This window comes from Polyodon spathula, unplaced genomic scaffold (genome assembly GCF_017654505.1).
Source record: "Polyodon spathula isolate WHYD16114869_AA unplaced genomic scaffold, ASM1765450v1 scaffolds_665, whole genome shotgun sequence".
In the NCBI taxonomy this organism is placed as follows: domain Eukaryota; kingdom Metazoa; phylum Chordata; class Actinopteri; order Acipenseriformes; family Polyodontidae; genus Polyodon; species Polyodon spathula.
The window spans coordinates 83,339-106,194 of record NW_024472154.1 but is presented as its reverse complement, the minus strand read 5'-3'; the positions used below and the strand labels follow the sequence as shown (position 1 = coordinate 106,194).

The window sequence follows — 22,856 nt, the reverse complement described above, 5'->3', positions numbered from 1 at the left end:
TGTTCAACAGTATTCTGTGGACTCACTGAAACTTTCTTACCCAAAGGCTTGATTGGGTAACAGGGAGTAGCAGGAAAGCGGAACAGTGTGCATCTGTTTTGATTCACGCTTATTCTTTTGTTTGGAACTGAAGTTTGACACTTGCCATTAAGCTGTGTTGGAAAACACACTGTGCTGCTGAAGTGAAAAACCCATTGACAACAGCAATAAAACTTTGCATGCTGTGGTTCCAAAGAACCCCATTCTAGCACTGCCGTAAGTGTTCATAGGAGATCTAGAACAGAATGTCTGATATATCATGCCACTATCAATACAAACTCCAGGAATCAGCTTTTTCCTCAGGGCGTTCCTTCACTTGGTTGCAAATCAAACTGGCAAACCGGCCCTCTCATACTTTTTCTCCCCCCTAATACTTTTGACTCTCAATGAATTACTGCAGTTCCTGTAACATTTCACTGCAAACGTTAACCAACAGATAACCTAAATAAATAAAACTTAACAAAAATAACCTTTTAAAACAAGAATCCCCTCGTTAATCAGTTACTAAACCATAACTGCGGCGAGATTCAAAATGATCTATTCACCTCAGCAACATTATGAATCAGTATTTTCAACAAATAAAACATTTAACTTGTTGACTTAAAGTTAATAATAATAATAATAATAATAATAATAATAATAATAATAATCATCATCATCAATACAATGTAATCAACATTGCCTCCACTAGAGCTCATTCAGTTTTATTTACTGGCCTCCTAGGCATTCAGCAGCCTGCTATAGAGACAAAACAAACATTTGATTTAAGGCATTGCCACCGAACAAATTCAGGTTGTGTTCACCTGCATCATTATATATGTATACATACAAGTACAAACTGTTATGTGTAGACAGTACACACTTTCACAGCCAACAGTGCTGATTGTACTAAAGGAGACTTCACAATACCTTGCTCTGAAGGACAGCCAAGGGACCAACTAAATGTGGCCTAAAAACTGAAGGAACGTGTTTGAAACAGATGTCAAAGATTTTAATACAAAGATGCAAAAGTTTCGAATTTACTGTTTTGCTTTTTGTTAACATATAAATCAGTTCCATTTGGTCACATTCACGTTTTCAGAGGGTTTGGTAGTTTATATAAACAACATAATAGTTTTTTTAGAGCGTTATTTGGTGCTGATGAAACGTACTGGTAGTATCACAGATGATTTTACAGTTGGTTTTTAATATTATTGTTCTTTAAAAATAGGGTAAACGTGGAAATTCAACAATAAACATGTATGGTGGGGATTATTATTATTGTTATTATTATTGGCCCTTGCTTTCTTTCATTGGATTTGATCCAAAAACTAAATGAACTGTTTTTTAAAAATAGGGTAAACGTGGAAATTCAGCAATAAACATGTATGGTGGGGATTATTATTATTATTATTATTATTATTATTATTATTATTGGCCCTTGCTTTCTTTCATTTGATTTGATCCAAAAACTAAATGAACTGTTGTCCTTTAAATGTGTGCATCCGGCGTTTGAGCAGAAAAAAAAAAAAAAAAAAAAAAAACCCGCATCCGCTGTGTGCACTCCGGGCCACCGTCGTTCTCCGACATATTGTATGCGGACAGCAAATTCTGGAAGGGAGGGGAGAGTCCTGAGATTAAAAATTATTCAAACGCAGGACGGATAGAGACGCCGGTGGAAATCGCAGCCAGAATGGGTGAGTAAGACTGCGCTGTTTGTAATTAAAGCGGGCGAAATGTTTTCGAGAGGTTTGTTGGGTGGAAATCCAGCCGTGCTCGGGGTCGGGTGTATCATGCTTGCCGAGTCGTGTCTTGCTCTCCGTTGTCCGCCAGGTCCTCCTCGGAGGGTGAAACGGGAAAGGCGAGCACCGTTGCGAGCGTGTCTCTGCAGCACAGTATGCGAGGACCGTCGAAATGTGACATTTAATGTGAAAGAGGTGTCACGGAAACGATATAGTGAGAGTTATATGCAGGTTGGTGCCGAGTTAGGCAGGGTTAGCGCCAAACCGTCCGCTGCGACTGTCCAGAGCAAGAATGCATGGCGATTGCGGTGTAATTAGCTAAAGGCCGTGGAAATGTGATGGTCTATTACCAGATACAGCTGCGTTGCGGGTTAAGTAATGATGATAAAAAAGCACTGTATTAAAAGACTTTCTAAAAACGCTTCATGTGGACGTCGTGAATATTTACGTCAAGACGTAACAGTACTATCATTTATTGTTTGCCCTTTTTTTTAAATGTCGCGCAAATTTAACAGATCGTCGATTAGAATAGTGTGTGGCATTTTAAAAACATTTTTTTTTTACCGGCGGTAGTGCAGATTGTATACCCAGATTAGCTGGTTTGTGTGAGGAAATTTGTGTCGCATTATAAATCTGACCCGTGTGGTTTCACGAATGGTGAAAAAATGATTTGCAAATGCATTGTGTGTGATGACGTACCGAAACAGTGGTGTAGCGATACCGCTAAGATGTCAGATTCAAGTGCAGTATCACATATAGCGATTCGATTATCAGATCTGCCGGTGCCGCAAATGTAAATCCCTCAATTCCCTCTTTCCACGACGGAAAACCCGAAGAATACATTCAGAAAAACTGAATTTCCACGTGTTCCTTGTGTGTAACATGATATATAAAGTTTGCGCATTAAAAATATTAAGGAGGCCCGTATGTTATGAGTTGCTGTACAAATGAATGTGTTATTGCCACAATATTCTGTGCTAGCTAAACATTGGGGATCTTTTAACAGTAAGAATTCTCCAGATTTACTTACGTTGTTTTATATATAAAATGGGTTGGTTCTCCGTTACGGAATCTATTCTACCTGCTTTATGGTACTGACACAGTTTAATGTGTATGTCCTAGGCATCTTATGTTTTCAATCTCGATTGTCCACTCAGCTCTGTGATTGATTCATCTACACAGTGCTTATGTCTTTTGTTTACCTTCATTTTTCTAGTCAGACAAATTGGCAACAGAGCGAGATTTATGAACTATTACTCAATTTGTGACTCATTCAGTAAAGCAATAATTCAGGTGTGTCTTCAACTCATAGTGAAACCAGGAATGGATCAAACTGCTATGCAATGGGAGTCTTATTTTCATCACTGTAGCAAGATGACAACATTTAGTTTTCTTAGAAACCGAAACCTGGTGTTAATTTAACTATGTGGTGTAAGCTTTGTGAATATGTGTCTCTGTATTGTGTTATTGTAAAGCCCCTCATTTATGAGCATAGTGTTTTGACTGCTGCTTCTTTTAACTGCATGACAGCTGCATCCAGGCAGGCTGCCTTTCTGTTTATTTTTATTTTGTCCTGATCCTATCTGAGGAATTCGTAACTCCAAAATAGCTAGCAGACTGCCGCAGCGATCCTTGCTGCCTCCAGGAAGCTGGCTGCTGAAATGACTGCAGATTTTTTTTTGACAGTATAAATGCATCGCATTTGATTGGCTCCAAGGAAGCCCCAAAGAGTTGAAGCCAGTTGATGGGACTGTGGAGCTGTTCTACCTCCTGGCAGCGTCATCTTTATATCCCATCCTGTGAGCGCTGCCTATTTAGTACAGGGCTGACTGCTACATACTGCAGGGCTAATGAATCATTCTACATTCGAAATTCCTGTTTTGGTACCAATTTGCATTCTTAACGTGTGTCTTGTCAAAACTAATAAAATATGGAAACCTTTTTTGGCTCCTAGGGCAAGCACTCTTTATTTTGAAATGAAACACTATGGATCAATATTTGCATCCTGGTACCTGCGTTGTAGGTCACATGGCAAGACTGTCGGAGCGGATTCGTTTAAACTAGAACACATTACGTGATAAGGCATCAGGAATCAGAACAGAGGAATAGGAGGGTGATATTGCTAATGGAAGGTAGCACAATTGATTGTAAACCCTTGGTTTGGTCTTCATTAATATCAGTATCCATTTTAATCTTGATCAGCTGACCGTAGTCATCCAGTGTGTGGTACTAAGCTGTCTTTATAAACTTCCATCCCTCCTGTACTGTGTGTCACAGTTGCTTTCGTGAGAATGGAGTTTCCCTTTTTTCTTGTGGCTGACCAATTTGAGGCACATAGAAACTCAGTTGACGTACAACAGCTTCACATACTTTATATGTAACAGTACGTTCTTATTTGATATGCTTTTGCCCCGGGTTTGTTCTCTCACAGTTATGATTGCTTTGTAACGGGCAGCTCTGATGGATTTTGGTTGTCAGGTGCTGAATTTCCAAGAGTATGCAAATTACTCCTGTCCTGATACAGGGGATCGTTTGCATGGAAAGCTTATAAATGTGTGTGTGTGTGCTTCATACTAGTTCGATGTATCTGTTTACAGGGGTCCACACTCTGAAGGTCACGGGGTACTAGGAGTTTCACAGTAGAATAGAAGAGGATAGACTGGTACTTTTTAATCTTTTATTACTCTGGTGTTTCCTTTTCACTGTTAAATTGGGCTTGATGTGCACAGTGTGACTTGCATTCAAATGAGCCGATATTTCTCAAAGGGGGTTTATGAAGACCAGCTGCTTTAAAGAAAAAAAAGAAAAGTAAATGATACAAGCCCAGGATTCTATCAGCCTGTTACTCGATACTGCAAAAGTAAAACCTGCACACCAGAGTTTTTTGCACATTAGGTGCATGTGCTTATCTTCACAGTGACATAGTGTGTTTTATCTAGCTTCTCTTTGGCTTGATCCTTATTTAATGTCATAGGGGCTGTACCAGATGTGCTTTCTTGTGTTGCTCTAGGACAACTTATTCCTGTGATACTGCAGAGAACATGCCGCTTCAAGGGTTTCAGGTGTGATGCAAGCACATCTTGAGCTATTTTGAATACCAGGTCAGACCTTGCTTGGTGGCCCCTCGTACTTTATGTAAATATTTTTTTATGTAATTTATCATGTCGTTGTTGTTGTTAAAAGGACTGGAGATATTCTTTCAATGTGTAGCGGTGGATATTTTGGGAAAGGGTTAATCACCCCAGTAAACATTGATAAATAAAAAGATTGATCATGTCTAAAAACTCTCATGGGTCTAGCTAGCAGTTTATTGTGTTCCGGTGCTCTCTGGGAATTAGCTCACCAGAGTTCCTTAATAGTGCAAAACCCAGAGCGTGGTTAACAAAGAGATGATGTACCTGTGTAAGATCACAAGACACTGGCAAATGACTTTATTTACAGTGATGGTCTAAGACCAGTCTAGCCACTGAGCGGTGGGATCAGTTGACCTTCTGGTGTCTCAACAAAGCATAGTTTGTGAAATGAGATGCATGCTAACATTTACTGAATAATTCTATATTTCCATGTGTCTTCTGTACTGGCTTATCTTGTGAGTTCCTACACACTGTGGCTAACTGTGACCGCACATCACACAGTTCGAGTCAGACAGTCTTGGAATGATACTATTCAACAGCCTGTTCTTAGCATTACTGAGTGTATTGTACTGTTCTCTACCAGCTTTTAATAACGGAACGAGGCAAAGTCACAGTAACGCTACAAAAGTGGGGGCCTTGATCAATTGAACCTGATGTAGCATTTTCAAGTTGTACAGAAGCAGTAAATACGCCAGCACCAGAGTTCAGAAATAGGAGGTAACATTGCGGAGGTGCTGATCGTTTTTGGATTGAAAGTAACTTGCTGACAGTGAGTTTTGTAAGTAGAAGTTCAGCATGAAGCTCCACAATAACAGCTCTTTCTCGTGTCTGTCACTGAAGAACTGACCACTGTTTAACCATTCCACCCCCCTGGATAGTGATCCACAGCTCAGTCACAATACAGTATACACAGCAACGATCCACAGCTGTGTCACGATACAGTATACACAGCAACGATCCACAGCTCTGTCACGATACAGTATACACAGCAACGATCCACAGCTCTGTCACGATACAGTATACACAGCAACGATCCACAGCTCTGTCACGATACAGTATACACAGCAACGATCCACAGCTCTGTCACGATACAGTATACACAGCAACGATCCACAGCTCTGTCACGATACAGTATACACAGCAACGATCCACAGCTCTGTCACGATACAGTATAGGCACAGCAGTGATCCACAGCTCTGTCGAAGTACCATGGCCACCTTAATATCACGGTGTGCATCATGCAATCAAATGAAGGCTTACGGAAAGTGGAGAAATACTACTGTAAATTAAAGTGCTCTAATTCACAAACATAAAAAATTAGCCTTCCTTTCACAGAGTGCTTTTTAACTTTCACTTAAAAATTTCACTAAGACCAAAAGCTAAAAAAAAAAAAGCGCTTTTAAATCTAAATGGCTTATTGAAAGCAATATGCAGGTTTGCTGCTGTGCAGAGCATTTAGGCTTTAAGGGTTCATTGCAGAAATAGCCATTCATTGTTTACATCTTCCTGTACCATTACTCTGACATCATTAGACTGTGTTGTTAATATTCCCATCCATCCACACACACACACACACACACAGGAGGAGCATGCTGGCTTTGACTGAGAGACTGGCATGAGAATCCGTTGGGAGATCTTAAGATGTTTTCATCTCTGGATTCTGTGACCTGCCTGTTTTGAACCAGGGTGAACGCGTGAGACTAACTGTGACCCCGGTGTCCTTAACGAAATGCAGCCAGCCACATGTCATCGTCCAACTTGACCAAATAATCACACGGGGTGTCAATGTCAATCTGTGTTCGGAGGAGTTTCGTAATTAGCATGGAAGTGAGTGTTTTGTTTTGTTTTGCAGAAACCACAGCAAGTCCTGCGAAAGACAACTACAGAATGAATCGGTACAAGAACAAAGCCCTCAACCCAGAGGAGATGCGCAGGAGGAGGGAGGAGGAGGGGATTCAGCTGCGGAAACAGAAACGAGAAGAGCAGGTGTTAACCTTTTTATAGAGAAGTGGAATTCTCTAATAATTCCAAATGGGCTGGTGCTCGGAGATCCTGGTTTCCAGTTGCGTTGCTGGGCCTGTTTATGAGAGATGAAGTTTTTTGTACATGCTGATTCTGGGGCAAGAAACTGAACTGCCCATCCGCCCTGTACTTGGGTTTTACCCGGTTGTGAATCCTTCTGGTAACATGTTTAGTTTGACACACATCTGTTTTCATGTTTAAAGATATCAACAACGGGTTTCCTGGACCCTGATTTAACACTAATCTTGGACTACCTAATGTTACCTGGGATAAGGTAGTCCACAACTAGTGATCATCGCAGTCTTTGAAACCAGACCCCAATGTTGAAAAACGAATGTTTTTTTAGCAAAGTGATGGATACTTTAGCTGTCAAAAAAGACTTTGTGTAACAAAAGCAGTGAATAATGCAAGCGATGGTGATTTTATAATTGCTGTTGGTTTACTCTTCTGTGCTTTTAGCTTTTCAAAAGAAGAAACGTGGAGTTGATCAGTGATGAGGCAGGCATGTTTGACAGTCCGTTGATGGACTCCATCGTCAGCTCGACCACAGCGGAGGTTAGTATGAACCTGGCAGCCGCAAAGTGGCCATGTTACAGGTGTATATATTCTGTATATGTGAGACCCAGCTCTTCCTGTGTCCTCTTTCTCTTATCACTTCTGTGTACAGCTCGTATCATGTGTCTCTCTCAGTAATGCACATTTATGTAGCCCAGTGTAAACACAGTTCTTCAGTTGTTTACATAATGGAGCATTTGCATTCTAGAAAGGTTTTTAAGGTGTTGTGATGGAATACATTGTACAAGCTCAAAAGAGCTGTATTGTTTAGTTTCTTAGCTAACCCTGTTGTGTAATTGTGTTTCAGGACGGTGTTATTACAAGAGACATGGTCGAGATGCTTTTTTCAGAGGATCCCGAACTTCAACTAGCCACAACCCAGAAATTCAGAAAACTGCTGTCTAAAGGTATCGCTGTCAAGCACAACGGCCTTGTAATGTGTTCTAAAGCAAGGCTAACGTGACACTTACTAGATTATGCTGATTAGCACATAAAAAATAATTTGCTCAACATGTGCATAGACCTGAACATACCGCTCCAATGCATAACCACATTTTTACGTTGTTGCACAAAGTAAATGCGTACCATGTTAATTAACTCTTAATGTGCAGCTGCAGTTAATTCTGGAAGTGTGCCCTTACTCTTGACGGTGCATCATTAAGCCAGCCGTGTACAGTTGCTGAATTTGTTTTCATTGTTCTGTTCATTTTCTTGAATTCCTATATTTGATTTTGTTATTAGAGCCAAACCCACCGATTGATGAAGTCATTAACACCACAGGGGTAGTGGAGAGGTTTGTCGAATTCCTGAAGAAGAGCGACAACTGCACATTACAGGTATAACACTGAAACAGAGTTCCAGATCAGGCTGTCCTTCTGTCTCTTAGTGGTTGCAATAGTGGTTCCATTCTCAGTCAAGTCAGAAGCCCCCTTGAGGGGCATGGAAAGGCTTAATGCTGCGTGCCAGCACAAAACAACTGCACATATACAGTGATGGAAATAAGATTCCCATTGCATAGCAGTTAGATCCATTCCTGTTTTTACTATGTTTAATAAGATACACCTTACCTTTTTACCTATACACTGTGGCTAATCAAGCTTGCAGTAAAACCTGGAATGGGTGAAACTGCTATCCAATAGGAGTTTCATTTCCATCCCTGCAATTGTAAAATGAAAATCCCAGCGATGACACTGAATTGGATAGAAGTTACCCTTTGCTTTCTTTTACCCCTCCGTTCCAGTTTGAAGCAGCATGGGCTTTGACAAACATTGCATCCGGAACCTCCCAACAGACCAAGATAGTGATTGAGGCTGGGGCAGTGCCTATCTTCATTGAGCTTCTCAACTCTGACTTTGAGGACGTACAGGAACAGGTAAGACTGACCATACTACACATTAGAGTTCACTTCTGTATGCAGCATTGCGTGGTGACTTGGATCAGAGGCAGGGCTGAAACCTCTGGAGAATGTGAACACACTTGACTGAAAACTGGGCTAAGCTATAGAGCAACCTGTTAAAATTTTTGAATGTAATCTCATGGTGGTGTTTTGAAATGTATGAGTTCTAGTTATTGGAATCTCTCCCCAATTCACCCAAGCAATCGTTCTCTGTTGTATGCGTTTTCAGGCAGTGTGGGCCCTTGGTAACATTGCTGGTGACAGTGCTGTGTGCAGAGACTATGTACTGAACTGCAACATCCTTCAACCACTATTACTGTGAGTGAATCTGTACTCTTACCTGGCATTGTCGGTGCCTGAACTTATCCTTGCCTTGTCTTTTGGTACATGTGTTGTTTTGATGGGTACCTGGAGTAAACTCTTTTATCCTGATGTCTATCTTAAAGGTTACTTACCAAGTCCACTAGACTGACTATGACCAGAAATGCAGTCTGGGCCTTGTCTAACCTGTGCAGAGGAAAGAGCCCGCCTCCAGACTTTGACAAGGTACCCTTCTCTTACTAACAAGCTGCTAAAGTTAAAATATTTAAGTCCTATTAAAATCCATTAAACAAATTGAGAATATATGCTCGGAACACGTGTCCAACAGCAGTCGCACATTCATTTCCTTCTTCTTGGTCATCCCCTCACGTGCTTTATTTTATGTTCTTGAATTCATTATGCATGCCAGAAATGTGTGCGTCAATTATAATCGGAACAAATCCTTCTGTTAAATAAACAGTTTAATTAGATTTGTTTGTTTTTTTTCTTCAGATTTCATAGTGTCCTATGTTTCCACTTTTTTGACTCTCTCTATATCTTGGAAGCACCATTCTGGTTTTGATTTAATCTCCACATGAGTTATGAGAGATTCCTCTCCATGCTGTGGATACAGGTCTCTCGAGTGGTGCTCAGGGCTCCTGAACGTTATCTCTTGTCTGTTTCAGGTGTCTCCGTGTCTGCCAGTGCTGTCCCGTTTGCTGTTCAGCAGCGATCCTGATTTGTTAGCGGATGCCTGCTGGGCCCTCTCCTATCTCTCCGATGGGCCAAACGACAAGATCCAGGCTGTGATTGACTCTGGGGTCTGCAGACGACTAGTGGAACTTCTGATGTTAGTATTACTTGTAGTGCATGTCTCGCAGCCTTTCTGCAATTATCCGAAAGCATGCTTCAGCAGAGAAGCAGATCAGTTTTATCTGTAGCTATTCTCACTACATAGATACCCTCCATTTAACAGGCAGCTGAAATGTAGCATTTGTTTTTCTCTTTCCATCTTAGGCACACTGATTATAAAGTTGCATCCCCTGCACTGAGAGCTGTAGGAAACATTGTAACGGGCGACGACATCCAGACACAGGTAAGGAAGCCCTAAAGACAAATACAGAGTACAAACTGCAATACTTCCTATCCCCCTCCTAGGGGGCATCTAGTTGGAGAACTGCTAATCCAGCAGTGATTAAACTTGGCTAGGAAGTTGTGTATGTTAAAAGCATTTTTTTTTTTTTTTTTTTTTTGTTGCAGGTTGTTCTAAATTGCTCCGCCCTGCCATGTCTCCTACACTTACTAAGCAGTCCCAAGGAGTCCATTCGCAAGGAGGCTTGCTGGACTATCTCGAACATCACTGCTGGAAACAGAGCTCAGATACAGGCAAGATACACATCACGTTGGGAAATTCGGTCTTTTGGGTTATGAGACACATTCAATCTATGCTGATATCAAGAGTGTACAGCCCACTTGTCTTCTACAGATCAGTACTCTGTTCAACAAAGACTTGATCTGAAGATACCAGTCAACCTTTCAAAGTAATTGTTGCTGGCAATTTAACCAACGGGTATTCAGGTTTTTAAACATTTAATTATCTCTCTCTCTGCTTGTCTTTGTAGGCAGTCATAGATGCAAACATCTTCCCAGTGCTAATAGACATATTGCAGAAAGCAGAGTTTCGCACAAGGAAGGAAGCTGCTTGGGCGATCACAAACGCCACATCGGGAGGAACTCCAGAACAGATCAGGTGAGGCCTGAATCCGTTGTTGATTCTGTCACCAGCACACTAGCATTGCTTCGGTGTCAAACATTTTGACTGACCAAAACCGGAGTGATACAAGTGGCAAAAGTGTGCTGACCTTCTGTAATCACTTAACTGAAAAGGTGAACTGAATGTACTCCATGGCTGAAGATGGGTAAAAATGCAAGTGTCTCATGGAATTGGTTTATTGCATTCTTTCCAAACAATCACATGCAAACTGCACTAAATATACAGCTGGGCGCAGTTGATTTTACATGGCAAACACATGGGCAACACTAGTGTGAACAGAGATCCAGCTATTTCACAGAATACAATTTAAAATGCTGTGAAATATGTTTGTGTAAAGAGAACACATGAAACAGTGTACACGCAGTGAGAACAAGCATGCGATCTACAGCCTTGAGCCAACTGAGGCAAAAACAATATGGTTAACATGTTTGTACAATTACATTCTTCTAGAACATTATAGTAAAGCTGATTAACACTCTTTCAGTGCCTTATAATAGTGTCAAGTAAATCCTAAAATGGATTCCGCTCATCCTGCAGTGAGTATTTGCTTCCCTGTAAATGAAATGTTTTATCTCGATTGTAAGCTCTTTTCCAGCCTGTGTTGTGATAGTGCTGTTTTCCATGGCCAGACATGTAGTTGTTGGGCTGTGTGGTTCAAGTGTAGAGAGGCACAGGAATTCCTGGTATGAGCCAAGTGTGGCTCCAGTCCTCTGGTGATGTGTTCATGTAGATTAAATTACAGCGCTAAGAAATATTCATATTTTCTGGTTACGTCAGTATTTGGCTGCTCACAAGCCAGACTGTTTAGAACTGTTTTCAAACTCCCTTGTCGATGTCTTTTTTTGCAGAAAAACTGCTGCCTGTTTTTTAGCGAGGCTGAATTTGAGCCTTTGGTTTTTCTGACTGTTCTACAGAAGCAGCTCTTGATCTGTTCACAGTAGTTTTACAGTGAACCCTTAAACAAAAAACAAACAAAACACAGGATTGTTTTACGCAGAAGTGAAATGTGCTTCTTTACTTGCTCTAATGTATACACTAGAAAGGTTTTTTTTTTTTTTGTTTTGTTTTTTTTGGTTAAAATACATTTAGTTTTTCCAGTTAATTTAAGATAGAGATTTATTTGAACATGAAGACTACAGCTTTCTAGCACTTGGAGATTGCATCCAAACAACCTGCACGTTTCTAAACATTTCATTTCAAATAAGTAAGAACATTAAGCAGATACTAGACTGCACAGTCTTCCAGGCGCTATTGACATAAACAAGACTCCTAGTGCAGCTGTGGGGGCACACTATTACAATCAAATATTTATTTGGATTGTTTGCCTTCTGAAGTGTGGGGTTCCATTATGCTAGCTGTCTAGGAACATACCTTGTGCATTGAATATTAAATAAATCCTGTTGACCGGCAAGCTGTAGTCCAGCCTATTCTCATCTTCCTGGATTGTTACTGTAAACATAAATGATTAATCGACAGAATGCTTTGTATTCTTGTCAGTCCCTGATTTTATGAGCCACAGTTTTTCCTGCTGTTGTTATCAAGGCTTATGGATGTTCAGTGTCTTGTTTTCATCGAACTTGCTTTAGAACATCATGCAAACCGTTCGTCTTCTGTCGACAGCCAAATCAATCCCAAGGACGTTTTATTTGAGTGCTTATATATTCCATATAAGAATATATAAGCACTCTTATATTTTTCTTGTGTAATATAAATTACACAAGAAAAATCCTAGTTTTTATATGGTTTTGAGTCTTATTTTTTGTTATGAATGTCTTGCAAGGCAATGATCTTAAATTAATTCCTGTACAGTTTTTAAAAAGGCTGTTGCAATATAAGCCCATGTCCTTATATTTACTGTAGAAATAACTATATAAACACTTTTGGGGGGCTCTTATGACCTCAATCTGATGCAAGTTGCACCAGTATTATGCCTATTTTGAACAGCGACGATGTAGCATGCAGCTCTAATTTCATATACACAGTAAACTCCCCTTTTTGGTTGTTAAGATGCCCCTTCTGTCCGGACCAGCTTTCTGTTAACATGTTACACAGTCCCTTTGGTGGTTGTAATGGGAGATGTCCATCTGTTTTGAGCACCCTTGGATTGTAGACTTTACCTTTTTTGTTCGTTTTTTTTTTTTTTTCCCCTTTCTATTTCCACTTCCTGTAGGTACCTGGTAAACCTGGGCTGCATCAAGCCGCTGTGTGACTTGCTCACAGTCATGGACTCCAAGATCGTGCAGGTGGCTCTGACCGGCCTGGAGAACATCCTCCGACTAGGGGAGCAGGAGTCCAAGCAGAATGGCAGCGGGCTGAACCCCTACTGCAGCCTCATCGAGGAGGCTTACGGTAAGGACTTTGAGACCCTAGAGAAGGGGTGGGAGCGGGCAGCATAGCACGCCTTTCAGCTCCTCAAGGCCTTGGCTCACATCTGGCTCTGATCACAAGTGCAGTTCCTACGGTGGACTACTCTGTTGTCGGAGAGACCCAGGACCAGGGTTGGGTTCAGTGCCCCCAAAATTCCTTTTCAGAATCTGTTTCCAATTCCAGTTTCCATTCCCTTTTAATCATTTAAAGAAAAGGAATTGAAATTGACCCCAATCCTGTCCAGGACTGAACGCCATTCAAGTCCTGATCGTACCGTGGTTTTGTGATTCAGAAGGGAGGTGGTCTTTTTTGGTGTTGGACTTTAAGGTTGAATTTGTTTTTGTTTTTCTCTTTTAGCTTTGTTTCCCTAGTGAACGAGTTTCAAATTGGCTGTGTCTCTGAGTGAACAAGCTCCCTGTGCTTCCTAGCCCCTTCATGTGTGTTTTTTTTTCTGTGCGCTTTTCTCAGGGCTGGATAAGATCGAGTTCCTCCAGAGCCACGAGAATCAGGACATCTATCAGAAAGCCTTTGACCTGATTGAGCATTACTTCGGTGTGGACGAGGAGGACCCCAGCCTGGCGCCACAGGTGGACGAGAACCAGCAGCAGTTCCTGTTCCCGCAGCAGGAGGCCCCCATGGAGGGCTTCCAGCTATAATGCCCGTCTGAAATGAGGGAATAATAATAATTAATAAAGAAATTGAAATTCACTAGCAGCTGGAGCCATGAGACAACCACCATCCATCGACCAGTAAAATCAGGAGAGGTTTGACCCCCTTCTCCTTACCCCAAAAAAATCCTCCCTACCCCTAAAATGAAAGCAAAAAAAACTTAAATATATTTATCTTCTTGACTGTTGTTCTCCTAGGGCAATAGTATTTGATTTACAAGTTGGGGGAGGAGATTAAAATTTTTTTTTTTTTCCTCATTTGTTTTTGTTAAGATTTGGATACCTCTTCTGCCTTAAAAGTGAATTTAATGATGAACTGAATAATTTAATCTTGAGTTTTCATGTCTTTAAACAGCAGAAAATGTGGCAGCAAAAGGAGGAATTCAAGAGTTAGACTTGGTCAATGTGCAGAGAAATTCTCTAGCCAGGTACTGTCCTGCGTTGGCAAAAAAAATAAGGGTTGAGTTTTTAGAGTGAAATTTATGGCCTTCTCTTGGATTGAGCAGATTTCTTTTTATTTCTCGGTATCATATTTTGTTTGTCTCTTAAAGAAAGCCACTATAAACACAGCTCTTCAAGTGTTTAACATTTTCTATTCGATAACAGGCTCAGCTGCAAGGACTGCAACAGCCGTATTGCTAGTTTAGAACCGTCCGCTTTTCAAAGCAGAAAGGTGGCATACTATAGAATTGGCACTGGCTTTCAAAGGAGCTCGTTTGTTTTGCTACTGATCCTAACGGCACGCTGAAGTTTTTTGGAAATGTTGAAAACTTAAGTTTACGTGATCTGGTTTAATTTAAGCAGTTTTTTTGGAACAGGGAGGGTGGGTTAAGTGGGTACCTGGGGGAAAATGGTTATAGATAAAAAAATATATATATATAGCTTAGAGCTGATCAAAGCTGGTAAAGTAGATATTAAGTTGTGTGCTGTGTTTTTAATAATAACAATTTAAGAAATAAAATAAAAATGCAAGTAAAAAGTGCCTGCTTGAGTTCTCTGGTCTTGCGTCGCCCCACAGCAGTGGATTATGTACATTTCTGAAACTAAACTTATTTTTTATATATATATATATATCTCTATATAGTCTTGATTCGGCTTAAAAAGTTGCGAGATTAGAGGCTAATGTAAATAAAGCTGTGGTGTGCAGACCTTGGAATATCAGTCAGTGCACTTTTGAGTTTTGCATGGTGTTGATATATTCAAAACACATCGTGTTACCTCCCTTGCCAAATACCTGGTGGTCAACGGGCTTAAGAGACTCTGTCCAGACCTGTGAAGGAAAACTTTATAGTATCCATTGTGTAGCATTTCAATATCAAAATCTGCTTTTATCTGCAGCATTTAGGGTACATTTAAGCTAATTTAGTCTGAACACTAAATTAACATTTAACAAAGAATGTTTTCGTAGGTGTTGGTTGGTTGATCTGCTAGATGCTTTTTGTAATGAAATTGGAAGAATAGCCTCAATTTATAAATTAAACATTTAGGCTCCAAAGCTGTTGCTTTTGTACTTCTCCTTCCTCCTCTGGAAAAATCTGTATACAAGAGTTTGAAATAACAGGGAGCAACTGGGCATGTGCAGAACCTGCAAGTAATGATGGGAATTGTAGTTTTAAGTTGGTATTGGTTTGTAATTGATTTTGGTGGGCCCTACGTGAACAGATATTAGTTTTACTTTTAGAATCTGTCCTTAAGGGTGTAGCTGCTTTCACGTCCTGGCCTGGTAGGATTAGTAAGGTACCAGGCAGGCAGGAGTCCTGAATATGCCACAGCTTTTCACCTTGCAAAATCTAACCTGAAATGGTTGTCTGGATCCTTCCAGCAGGCATTAGATTAAACGTGAGGTCAAGGTGACCTTTCATTACTGGCTGGATAACTTCTCTAAAGAATCTGGATAGTTCAAGTTACCTTTAGCTGGAGCCTAATGGCTCAGATTCCTACTATTTTGGTACCAAATCGCAGCAAGGTACAGTGCAAATAACCAGTCCTCAAAGGGACCGAAGAGAGCTGTCCTATATGGGTGGAATAAAAGTCCACTAACATGGCATTTGCTGCCGCACCTATAAAAGAAGGAACAAGTCAATTTGCCTAGCTGAACTTTTTTAGGTAAACGCTGTTAATCTGTATTGAGTTAGGGTGGAGGGTTCACTTCGCAAACTAGTTTTCAGATCACTTCCCCTTCCAGGAGTGCTACGAACACGCCCTGTAATAAACTGATGCTTGGTAAATCATGTTCCAGAAAGTTTAGGGTTTAGCCAGTGCTTGCACCTTCCAGTTTCGAGGGATCTAACAGAAACGGACCTGACCACATCTACAAAACTGTTCTTGAGATTCCCGACTAATGTGTGGGCTCCCAATTCGGAGAAGCACAGGAGCTTTTGCAGGAGCCAGGTACAGATAACGCTTACAAACCAAGGAGGGGAATTCTCTGAAAAAAATCTTTTAAGTCACTGAATCAGTTTACGATTTAGTTGTGTGCAATAGTTTTTTGCTTTGCATACTTTTTTGTGTAGCAAAAAAAACCAAAAACATAAGATGATCCAACTGTTCTTTTTAAAACTACACGTTCTGAAATTGAGTCTTCCTTTGGGATGAAGGAGCAGCGCTTGCTGTAAATTTCTACATGTTCTGTTTGTATAAATGTGCTGGCTAATCCAAGCTTTGGCAAGGGACATGTTCTTAAATTTGTGAAACAGACAGACAGATGTAACACAATTTGCACACACCACTGCGGACTTGACCAGCAGACACTTCACACACCATGGCCTGGATTCACTCTGAAATTGTAGTGGTGTCCTAGCTGTTAGAAAGCCTGGTTATGGCTCTGCTGTAAAATTTTTTTTTTTTTTTTTTGAATTCAGGCCAGAGACATTCTTACAACACTAGAGGAAAATAGCTTCCATGATACCAATCAGAAGGACAAGTGCTTCAAAAGCATTTATATGTCTTTTTTTTTTATTGCTATTTTTGATAAACATTTCTCTAGATGCTCACAATTGAGTTCTCCAGCAATTCTTGCGGTTCTGGTAAATGCAGTATTAATCTGCGATTGTGAGACAAAATGCAGTTTGGCCTTACTTTGAGTTCGGCGCATTTTAGGTTTTTTTTTTTTTTTTTTTTTTTTCTTTGCTCGGTCCTTTTCCAAAATGACTGAGTAAAAATTAAAAACCCACAAAAGGGTTTTGAGTCTCTTTTTTTCATATTACCTCTGGGGGAAAAAAAAAAAAAAAACTGTGACTTGCAATTTTAAAGTGTTTTGGAGGAGTACTCGTGCTCCCTGTGCTAGTGGGATTAAATTGTGGAAGCGTTTTTCTCTACCTCTGCCATTGCAACGGCTTTGCGTTCGAGGGCAGACAGATCTCACATCCAACTGGTGTGACACAGACTGACTGGAGCTGTGTGAGGGGGAGAGATTGTACTGTACACTTCCGTTCACTTCAGAGCCAACAGCATTTCTCTCCGGTGTTCCCTTTATGTTAATACGAGGTGGGGCAGAAAACCAAGTTGCTGGGTGCGGTTTGACACTTTCAGGAACATGATACAAGTGATGGCCAGCTTTGCATGTGGGAAGGTCTCTCAATTGACTCAGTATCAAAATTCTGCCACTGTTCTAGGTAAAGTGGGTCTCTTCTCTATATCTAGGTTACATGCATCTAAGGGACTAGAACAAAAACTAGTCCTGTGTCTAAAGCTTCTGTGATTGGTTTTCTGTGTTCCTCTATTGAGTGTTTTATTGGTGGCAGCTGTTGATCAGTTGTGTTTGTTTGACCTTTCTTGGTGCCAGAGAGCAGCTTTAGTTAAAGGACACTAGATCCTATAGTTAGGTTTAGTTCCCTTTAATATATTGACGTGAACCAGGGTAGGCATGTATGGTCTTGGTACCAGGCATGACTATTGGGGTCCATGTACTTATTCACCAGGCTGTATCTTTTGCATACCAGATTTCTGATCTGTGAATGGGTGGCTAGATACTTTTCTTCTTTGTTGTTCTGCCAGGAAGAACAGTGCACCAAGAATTGCAGTAAATACTTGACCTTACAAGTAAAAAAATTCAATCAATCAACCAGGCACTGGAGCTGGTGTTAGCTGCAAAAGGACTGCATGCTTTAGAAAGAGAACTCTGGAAGAATAAACATGTGACATGATACATGAGCAAGTCAAGAAGATATTTTTGTTTTTACATTTCTCTGCCATTACATTAGGGATGGGCAGAATGGTTTGTGAAGACTGTGTGAAGGACATTTCTTTAAATGTTTTACTGCAACCTCTTCTGTTTAAGGTAAATGGTTCGTTTTGATTAAAATTAATTCTTTCATCATTTAAGGGACATATAAGTGGGAGATTTCCACTACCTAGAACACAGTTTAGGACTTTGATAAAATCTGCTCTTAGGTGCTGCATTGTTACTCCCATACACTTTTTATTATTTCTGTAAACCAGTATTGCAGATGAGTAGGATTAAGCCAGGTTGTACAACACTGTAAGGTGCCATACTTTAGTGTGTGCTTCAAATCTCTGCAGTGTTTCAAGTTTCATCAGAGGGAAATCGCCCAATTTTCAGAACTGTATTTCAGAGTGATTTGCATTAGATTGAGTGTTGCCCTCTAATTGAGAGAGTGAATTTTTCTGTAACTATCATTGCATGTATTTTAAGAAACAAAACCCTATTGTGCTCTGCAATTAGACTGATTTTAGTTTTGCATCCTGAGCCCTTTTGCAGTGAACATCAAGTCAGCCTACAACTCTGTGCTCCCAGTTCAGCAACTTGCTGTCATAAGCTTCAAAACATGCCAGCTATGCAAAATGCAGTTCGATCAAGATCTTTTGAGAAATGTCCCAATCTTTTTGGTTTTTCTGTATGTTCCAGTCTCTTTGTCTACAGGTGATTTTTGTACAGTTTTTCTACTATTTTGATGTAATTTGGCTAAAGTTTCGATTTGTGTGAATTAGATCTGATCAGTAGGTGTAAACAGATACTGTTTTGAGGGTGAACAGTTCTGTAGGTAAAATGATGAAATATTAAATAATAAAAACAAAAGGGGAAAAAAAAGGTGCTTCAGTTGTTCTGGGCAACAGTTTTTGTAAGATTAAAGCACCAGTTTTAAATCTGAGGTCTGTAAGAAGACCGACATTTTGGCGAAGACCGTCAGCCAAGATGAAGACCTTGGTGTGAACGGCTGTCTTTACTTCGGGGTTGATCTGATGAATGTATACCCCTCTGGGGTAAGCCAGGGTGTGTCCCAGCTGAGTATAGGATAACCCACTTGGTTTCAGTCTGACCAAAACTTGGACCCAAGTTTACTGCACCTGTAGCTTTTTGTCTATTTATAAGAACAGTGAAACAAAGAAAGATCATTACAAATAAAGAAAGCAAGCACTGCTCTGTTCACTCAAGTGCCAATCCAACCATCAAATGCCCTGGAGGTCTATCTTTGGTCTTTTTATGACTTTTTTTTTTTGTTTTACTTGAATGTGCGCGAATTATGTGCAAACATTGCTGCTTTTGGTTTATTACCTTAACAACTGATCCTTACATTGCTTGGCTACATTCAAGCGTCCTCCTTTACTATTCTTGCACTAAAATGATTTTCTTTTATTGGATCAGGACAGAGGAGAACTAAAATCGGATGGGTAATAATTTTGAGTCTTCAGCGTATTCCAGGCCAGCAGGGCCATGGTGTGTTTATTCAAGTCATGGTGAACTATATGGGTTCCCCATAAGCATGCAACACAATTTTAATACATTTTGTAGCTGAATTAAGAAGATATTTAGGATTGTATGGCAAACGGTCAGTTGTTATTGCCTTTGTATTACGTGTGTAAAGTAATGGTGAGCTTTTCGATGTTTCAAATACCCGTTTTGCATTTAGCCAATTCATTTCCAATTCCATACACCAGATTTCTAGGATTTATGGAGGAATCCCACAGTATTCTGCCCTGGCTTCTCAACTATGTACTAATTCTACTAAAAGTTCTCCAGTTTCACAAGATTTGGCTTTGATTTAAAGAACTGGAATAGGGAATGAAGAAATGATTGATTAGTTTTTGGTTGCATTAGAAATATTAATGTTATAACTGTAAACTGTAATTTTGCAGATGAAGTATAAAGATCAACTCAATAGACTGCCGTAACTGTGAATAAATGCACAATCTGGTATTTTTCCAGGTAAACAAAAATATATCGGTTTATTGAAATTTAAGATGCTCCCTGTGTTTTCAGTGGATTCTTTCAGGTTATTGAAATTGGATATGTTCTACAGATTGGAGCGAGCAAGCAATAAATAAATAATGCAGATAATTAAATAACCTGATGAAAAGCAAAAAAAAAAAAAAAAAAAAAAAAAGTGCATTTAAACACTACCCTTTAATCTGTGGTAACAGCTAAGTGGACTAAAAGGGTTCACCTGTCTTCTGTCCAGACTAACGCAAATAAAAATGCATGAATAAAACAAGCAGCACTTCAGCTGCTTCACTCAGTTCAGAGTTGTTGTTTTGAAATTATTGCGTGCAGGATAGCTTCTTTAAGAAAGGTGACGATGAACTCGCTCGCAGGTTACTTTAAAGGGTATGCACGTTATCTGAGAAGACGCAATATATAAGGGACATCTGATTGCTTTATTGATAGGGTTATAGAATTAATTACCATTCAGATATTAGATGCACATTATAATGTAATCTAGAAGAAACTGGATACCCCCTTTTATGAATTCCTTTTTCTGGTCCACTGTTTTACTTTTTTTATTATTATTATTATTTATTGATCTTATTTGTTGTTTCTGGATTGGACATTGTGACGACTGACTCAATGACGTTGACGGACTGACCGACCGACTTTTATGAATGCGCGTGACGAAGGACAGGCAAAAAACACATACATACATAAACACACACGCAAAAAACTTAACAAAAAAATAGTTCTTTAGGGTTACACTGTAAACAAAAAACAAATGTTAAATAAATGTTGCAACCCTTGCTAACTTGTGTGTCTGTCTTTTGTTTAATCTGAAGGGGGGGGGGCTGGAATGAGATGGGGTGCATATCCCTTTTGGTCATTTGTTTTTGTTTTAATTACATTTTTTTTAATGTGTAAAACAGAATATGGGAATGTGAACTCTATAGGGTTGGAGAAGTTGCCTTGCCAAAACTCATCTATTTATTATAATGGACATGCATATATAGGAAAGTTAACATGGTACAATTCTGCACACGGCGACTGAAGGGGGTGTTATAAATGGCACTTGGGATTCACCTGTCTGTGCTTTCTCAGGACTAAGTGTGTGATGCAATCCAAGAAAACACTTGTAAAATCTTCTAATAAGATCCATTTGTGAACCATAACGCTGACTATAGTTTGATCAAACCAACCAATTCAAAATCCAATGGCTGTCTGAGTAACAGAAGACTGAACCATTTAGAATGGTTGCAAACCTCATGAAAACACAAGGTAGTTATGTTATGCATCAAAATAGCATTGAAGAAGTCTTGTGAGTGGAATCCAGTCAAACCCTCTGTGATGCAAGATCCATGTATCATGTAGCAAGTAATAAGAACCTGTTGCATGAAGGTTTTATTTCGTGAGAGCAGACAGATCTGAACGATCAGATTTCTTCCTTTCCTGGGACATGTGCCCCTCTTTCAGCTGAACAACCTGGTCTGTTACAATGAGCAGCTTGAAAAACTTGTTTCCTGTTTACCTCATACAATGGGAACATGTCCGGGTCAGTGCGTCTCACTAAATTACACCTGCAGCTATTCAGTGTTGTTCTGTGATCATAAATAGACACACTTGAGATGACAGCATCCCAATTAGATCACTGTATCAAAACCCTTCCAATAACTTGAACTTGTAGGCCAGTGCAAAAAGGGTTCGGTCCCTCCCATCAATACTGCTGAATACGCTCCGGTTTAATACTTCTTTAATACTCAACATTCCAGTACGAGTACATCAAACTGACCACTGGTGTTTATATAGTGCACAGTGCCACTCAGTGGCTAATGTCACACCTGATTTTTTGTATTTCATTATCAGGAACATCAGCTGGCTAAATGTGATAATTGCAGCAGAGGTCTTAAAAGGAAACTCATAACATTTTTCTCCAAACCCATGTAGTCTAGACAAATTTATAGGTTGTGTGCAGTTGATACATGGTCATGTATTTCATTTGTTTAAACCAATAATGGCCAGTTTTACTTTTTCACAGAGAGACTTACAAGTGTGTTTATCAAAATGCATAGTACACTGTTACATAGCAGAGATTACAAGGTAATACATCCTCTGCTTTTATGTTACAATATCTGCTTCTCCAATTTGCAAATTTTGTAAAAGGGTATGTAACATCGATGCTGTGACATTTAAAGTTAGGATCATTATCTAAACATGTTGGTATACCCTCACCTTAGTGAATCCTATGAATTATTGCCTCCAGCAAAACAGTGCATTAGCTGTTTGTGCTGCAAAGGTGTTCTGTTTGCCAGAGAACAGTACTTAGATAAACTGATAAGGGGGTTCTAGAAGGTTTTAAAAATAGTTTTCAAGGAAATGACTAAGAGGGTTTTGCTCAATAAGACCAGCTTGGAAGTGCTTGAAGATTCTGACTGTGTTACTATTGCAAGTAATAACAGGAGCCTGGCTATCTGGATCACAGTGACTGACATGACCAGCAGTTACAGTATTGGGGAGACTAGATAGTGGAGTGTAAACTGGACTGTCAACAAAGAACAGCAGGAAAAAAAAATATGGCAGAAAAATGGTAATAAATAAACTTTTGTGTAAAATTGAACATGACTGTGGGCGGCTGCAGCTTAAAATAGACATGTCCCTTTTTCCCTTTATAAACACTAAACGTGTCACTTCTGCTTTTCAGACTGTAAATGTACAAA

At 39.8% G+C, this 22,856-nt stretch overlaps 1 protein-coding gene across 3 annotated transcripts; it reads left to right on the top strand.

Annotated features, from left to right (window-relative positions):
* The first annotated feature begins 1,587 nt into the window (after positions 1–1,587).
* kpna6 (karyopherin alpha 6 (importin alpha 7)) lies at positions 1,588–21,120 on the top strand. 3 transcript variants are annotated; one of them, XM_041240712.1, is made up of 15 exons: positions 1,588–1,715; positions 4,358–4,422; positions 6,747–6,880; positions 7,376–7,471; positions 7,779–7,878; positions 8,213–8,307; positions 8,712–8,843; positions 9,097–9,185; positions 9,314–9,413; positions 9,854–10,017; positions 10,185–10,263; positions 10,428–10,553; positions 10,790–10,917; positions 13,109–13,290; positions 13,777–21,120. In XM_041240712.1, the coding sequence occupies exons 3-15, from the start codon at positions 6,782–6,784 to the stop codon at positions 13,962–13,964; spliced, it is 1,578 nt and encodes a 525-aa protein (XP_041096646.1). In that variant the 5' UTR covers positions 1,588–1,715; positions 4,358–4,422; positions 6,747–6,781; the 3' UTR covers positions 13,965–21,120. The 3 variants fall into 3 exon arrangements, with proteins under 3 accessions (XP_041096646.1, XP_041096645.1, XP_041096644.1); XM_041240711.1 differs by lacking the exon at positions 4,358–4,422 and having other exon boundaries at positions 13,112–13,290; XM_041240710.1 differs by lacking the exon at positions 4,358–4,422.
* The last annotated feature ends 1,736 nt before the right edge of the window (positions 21,121–22,856 follow it).

What these genes read in the sequence shown, in the direction of transcription:
- kpna6 (XM_041240710.1), top strand. An exon ending in GCGACAACTGCACATTACAG is followed by an intron (nt 8,308 to 8,711) that starts GTATAACACTGA and finishes CCTCCGTTCCAG; the next exon opens with TTTGAAGCAGCATGGGCTTT. An exon ending in GAAACAGAGCTCAGATACAG is followed by an intron (nt 10,554 to 10,789) that starts GCAAGATACACA and finishes TTGTCTTTGTAG; the next exon opens with GCAGTCATAGATGCAAACAT.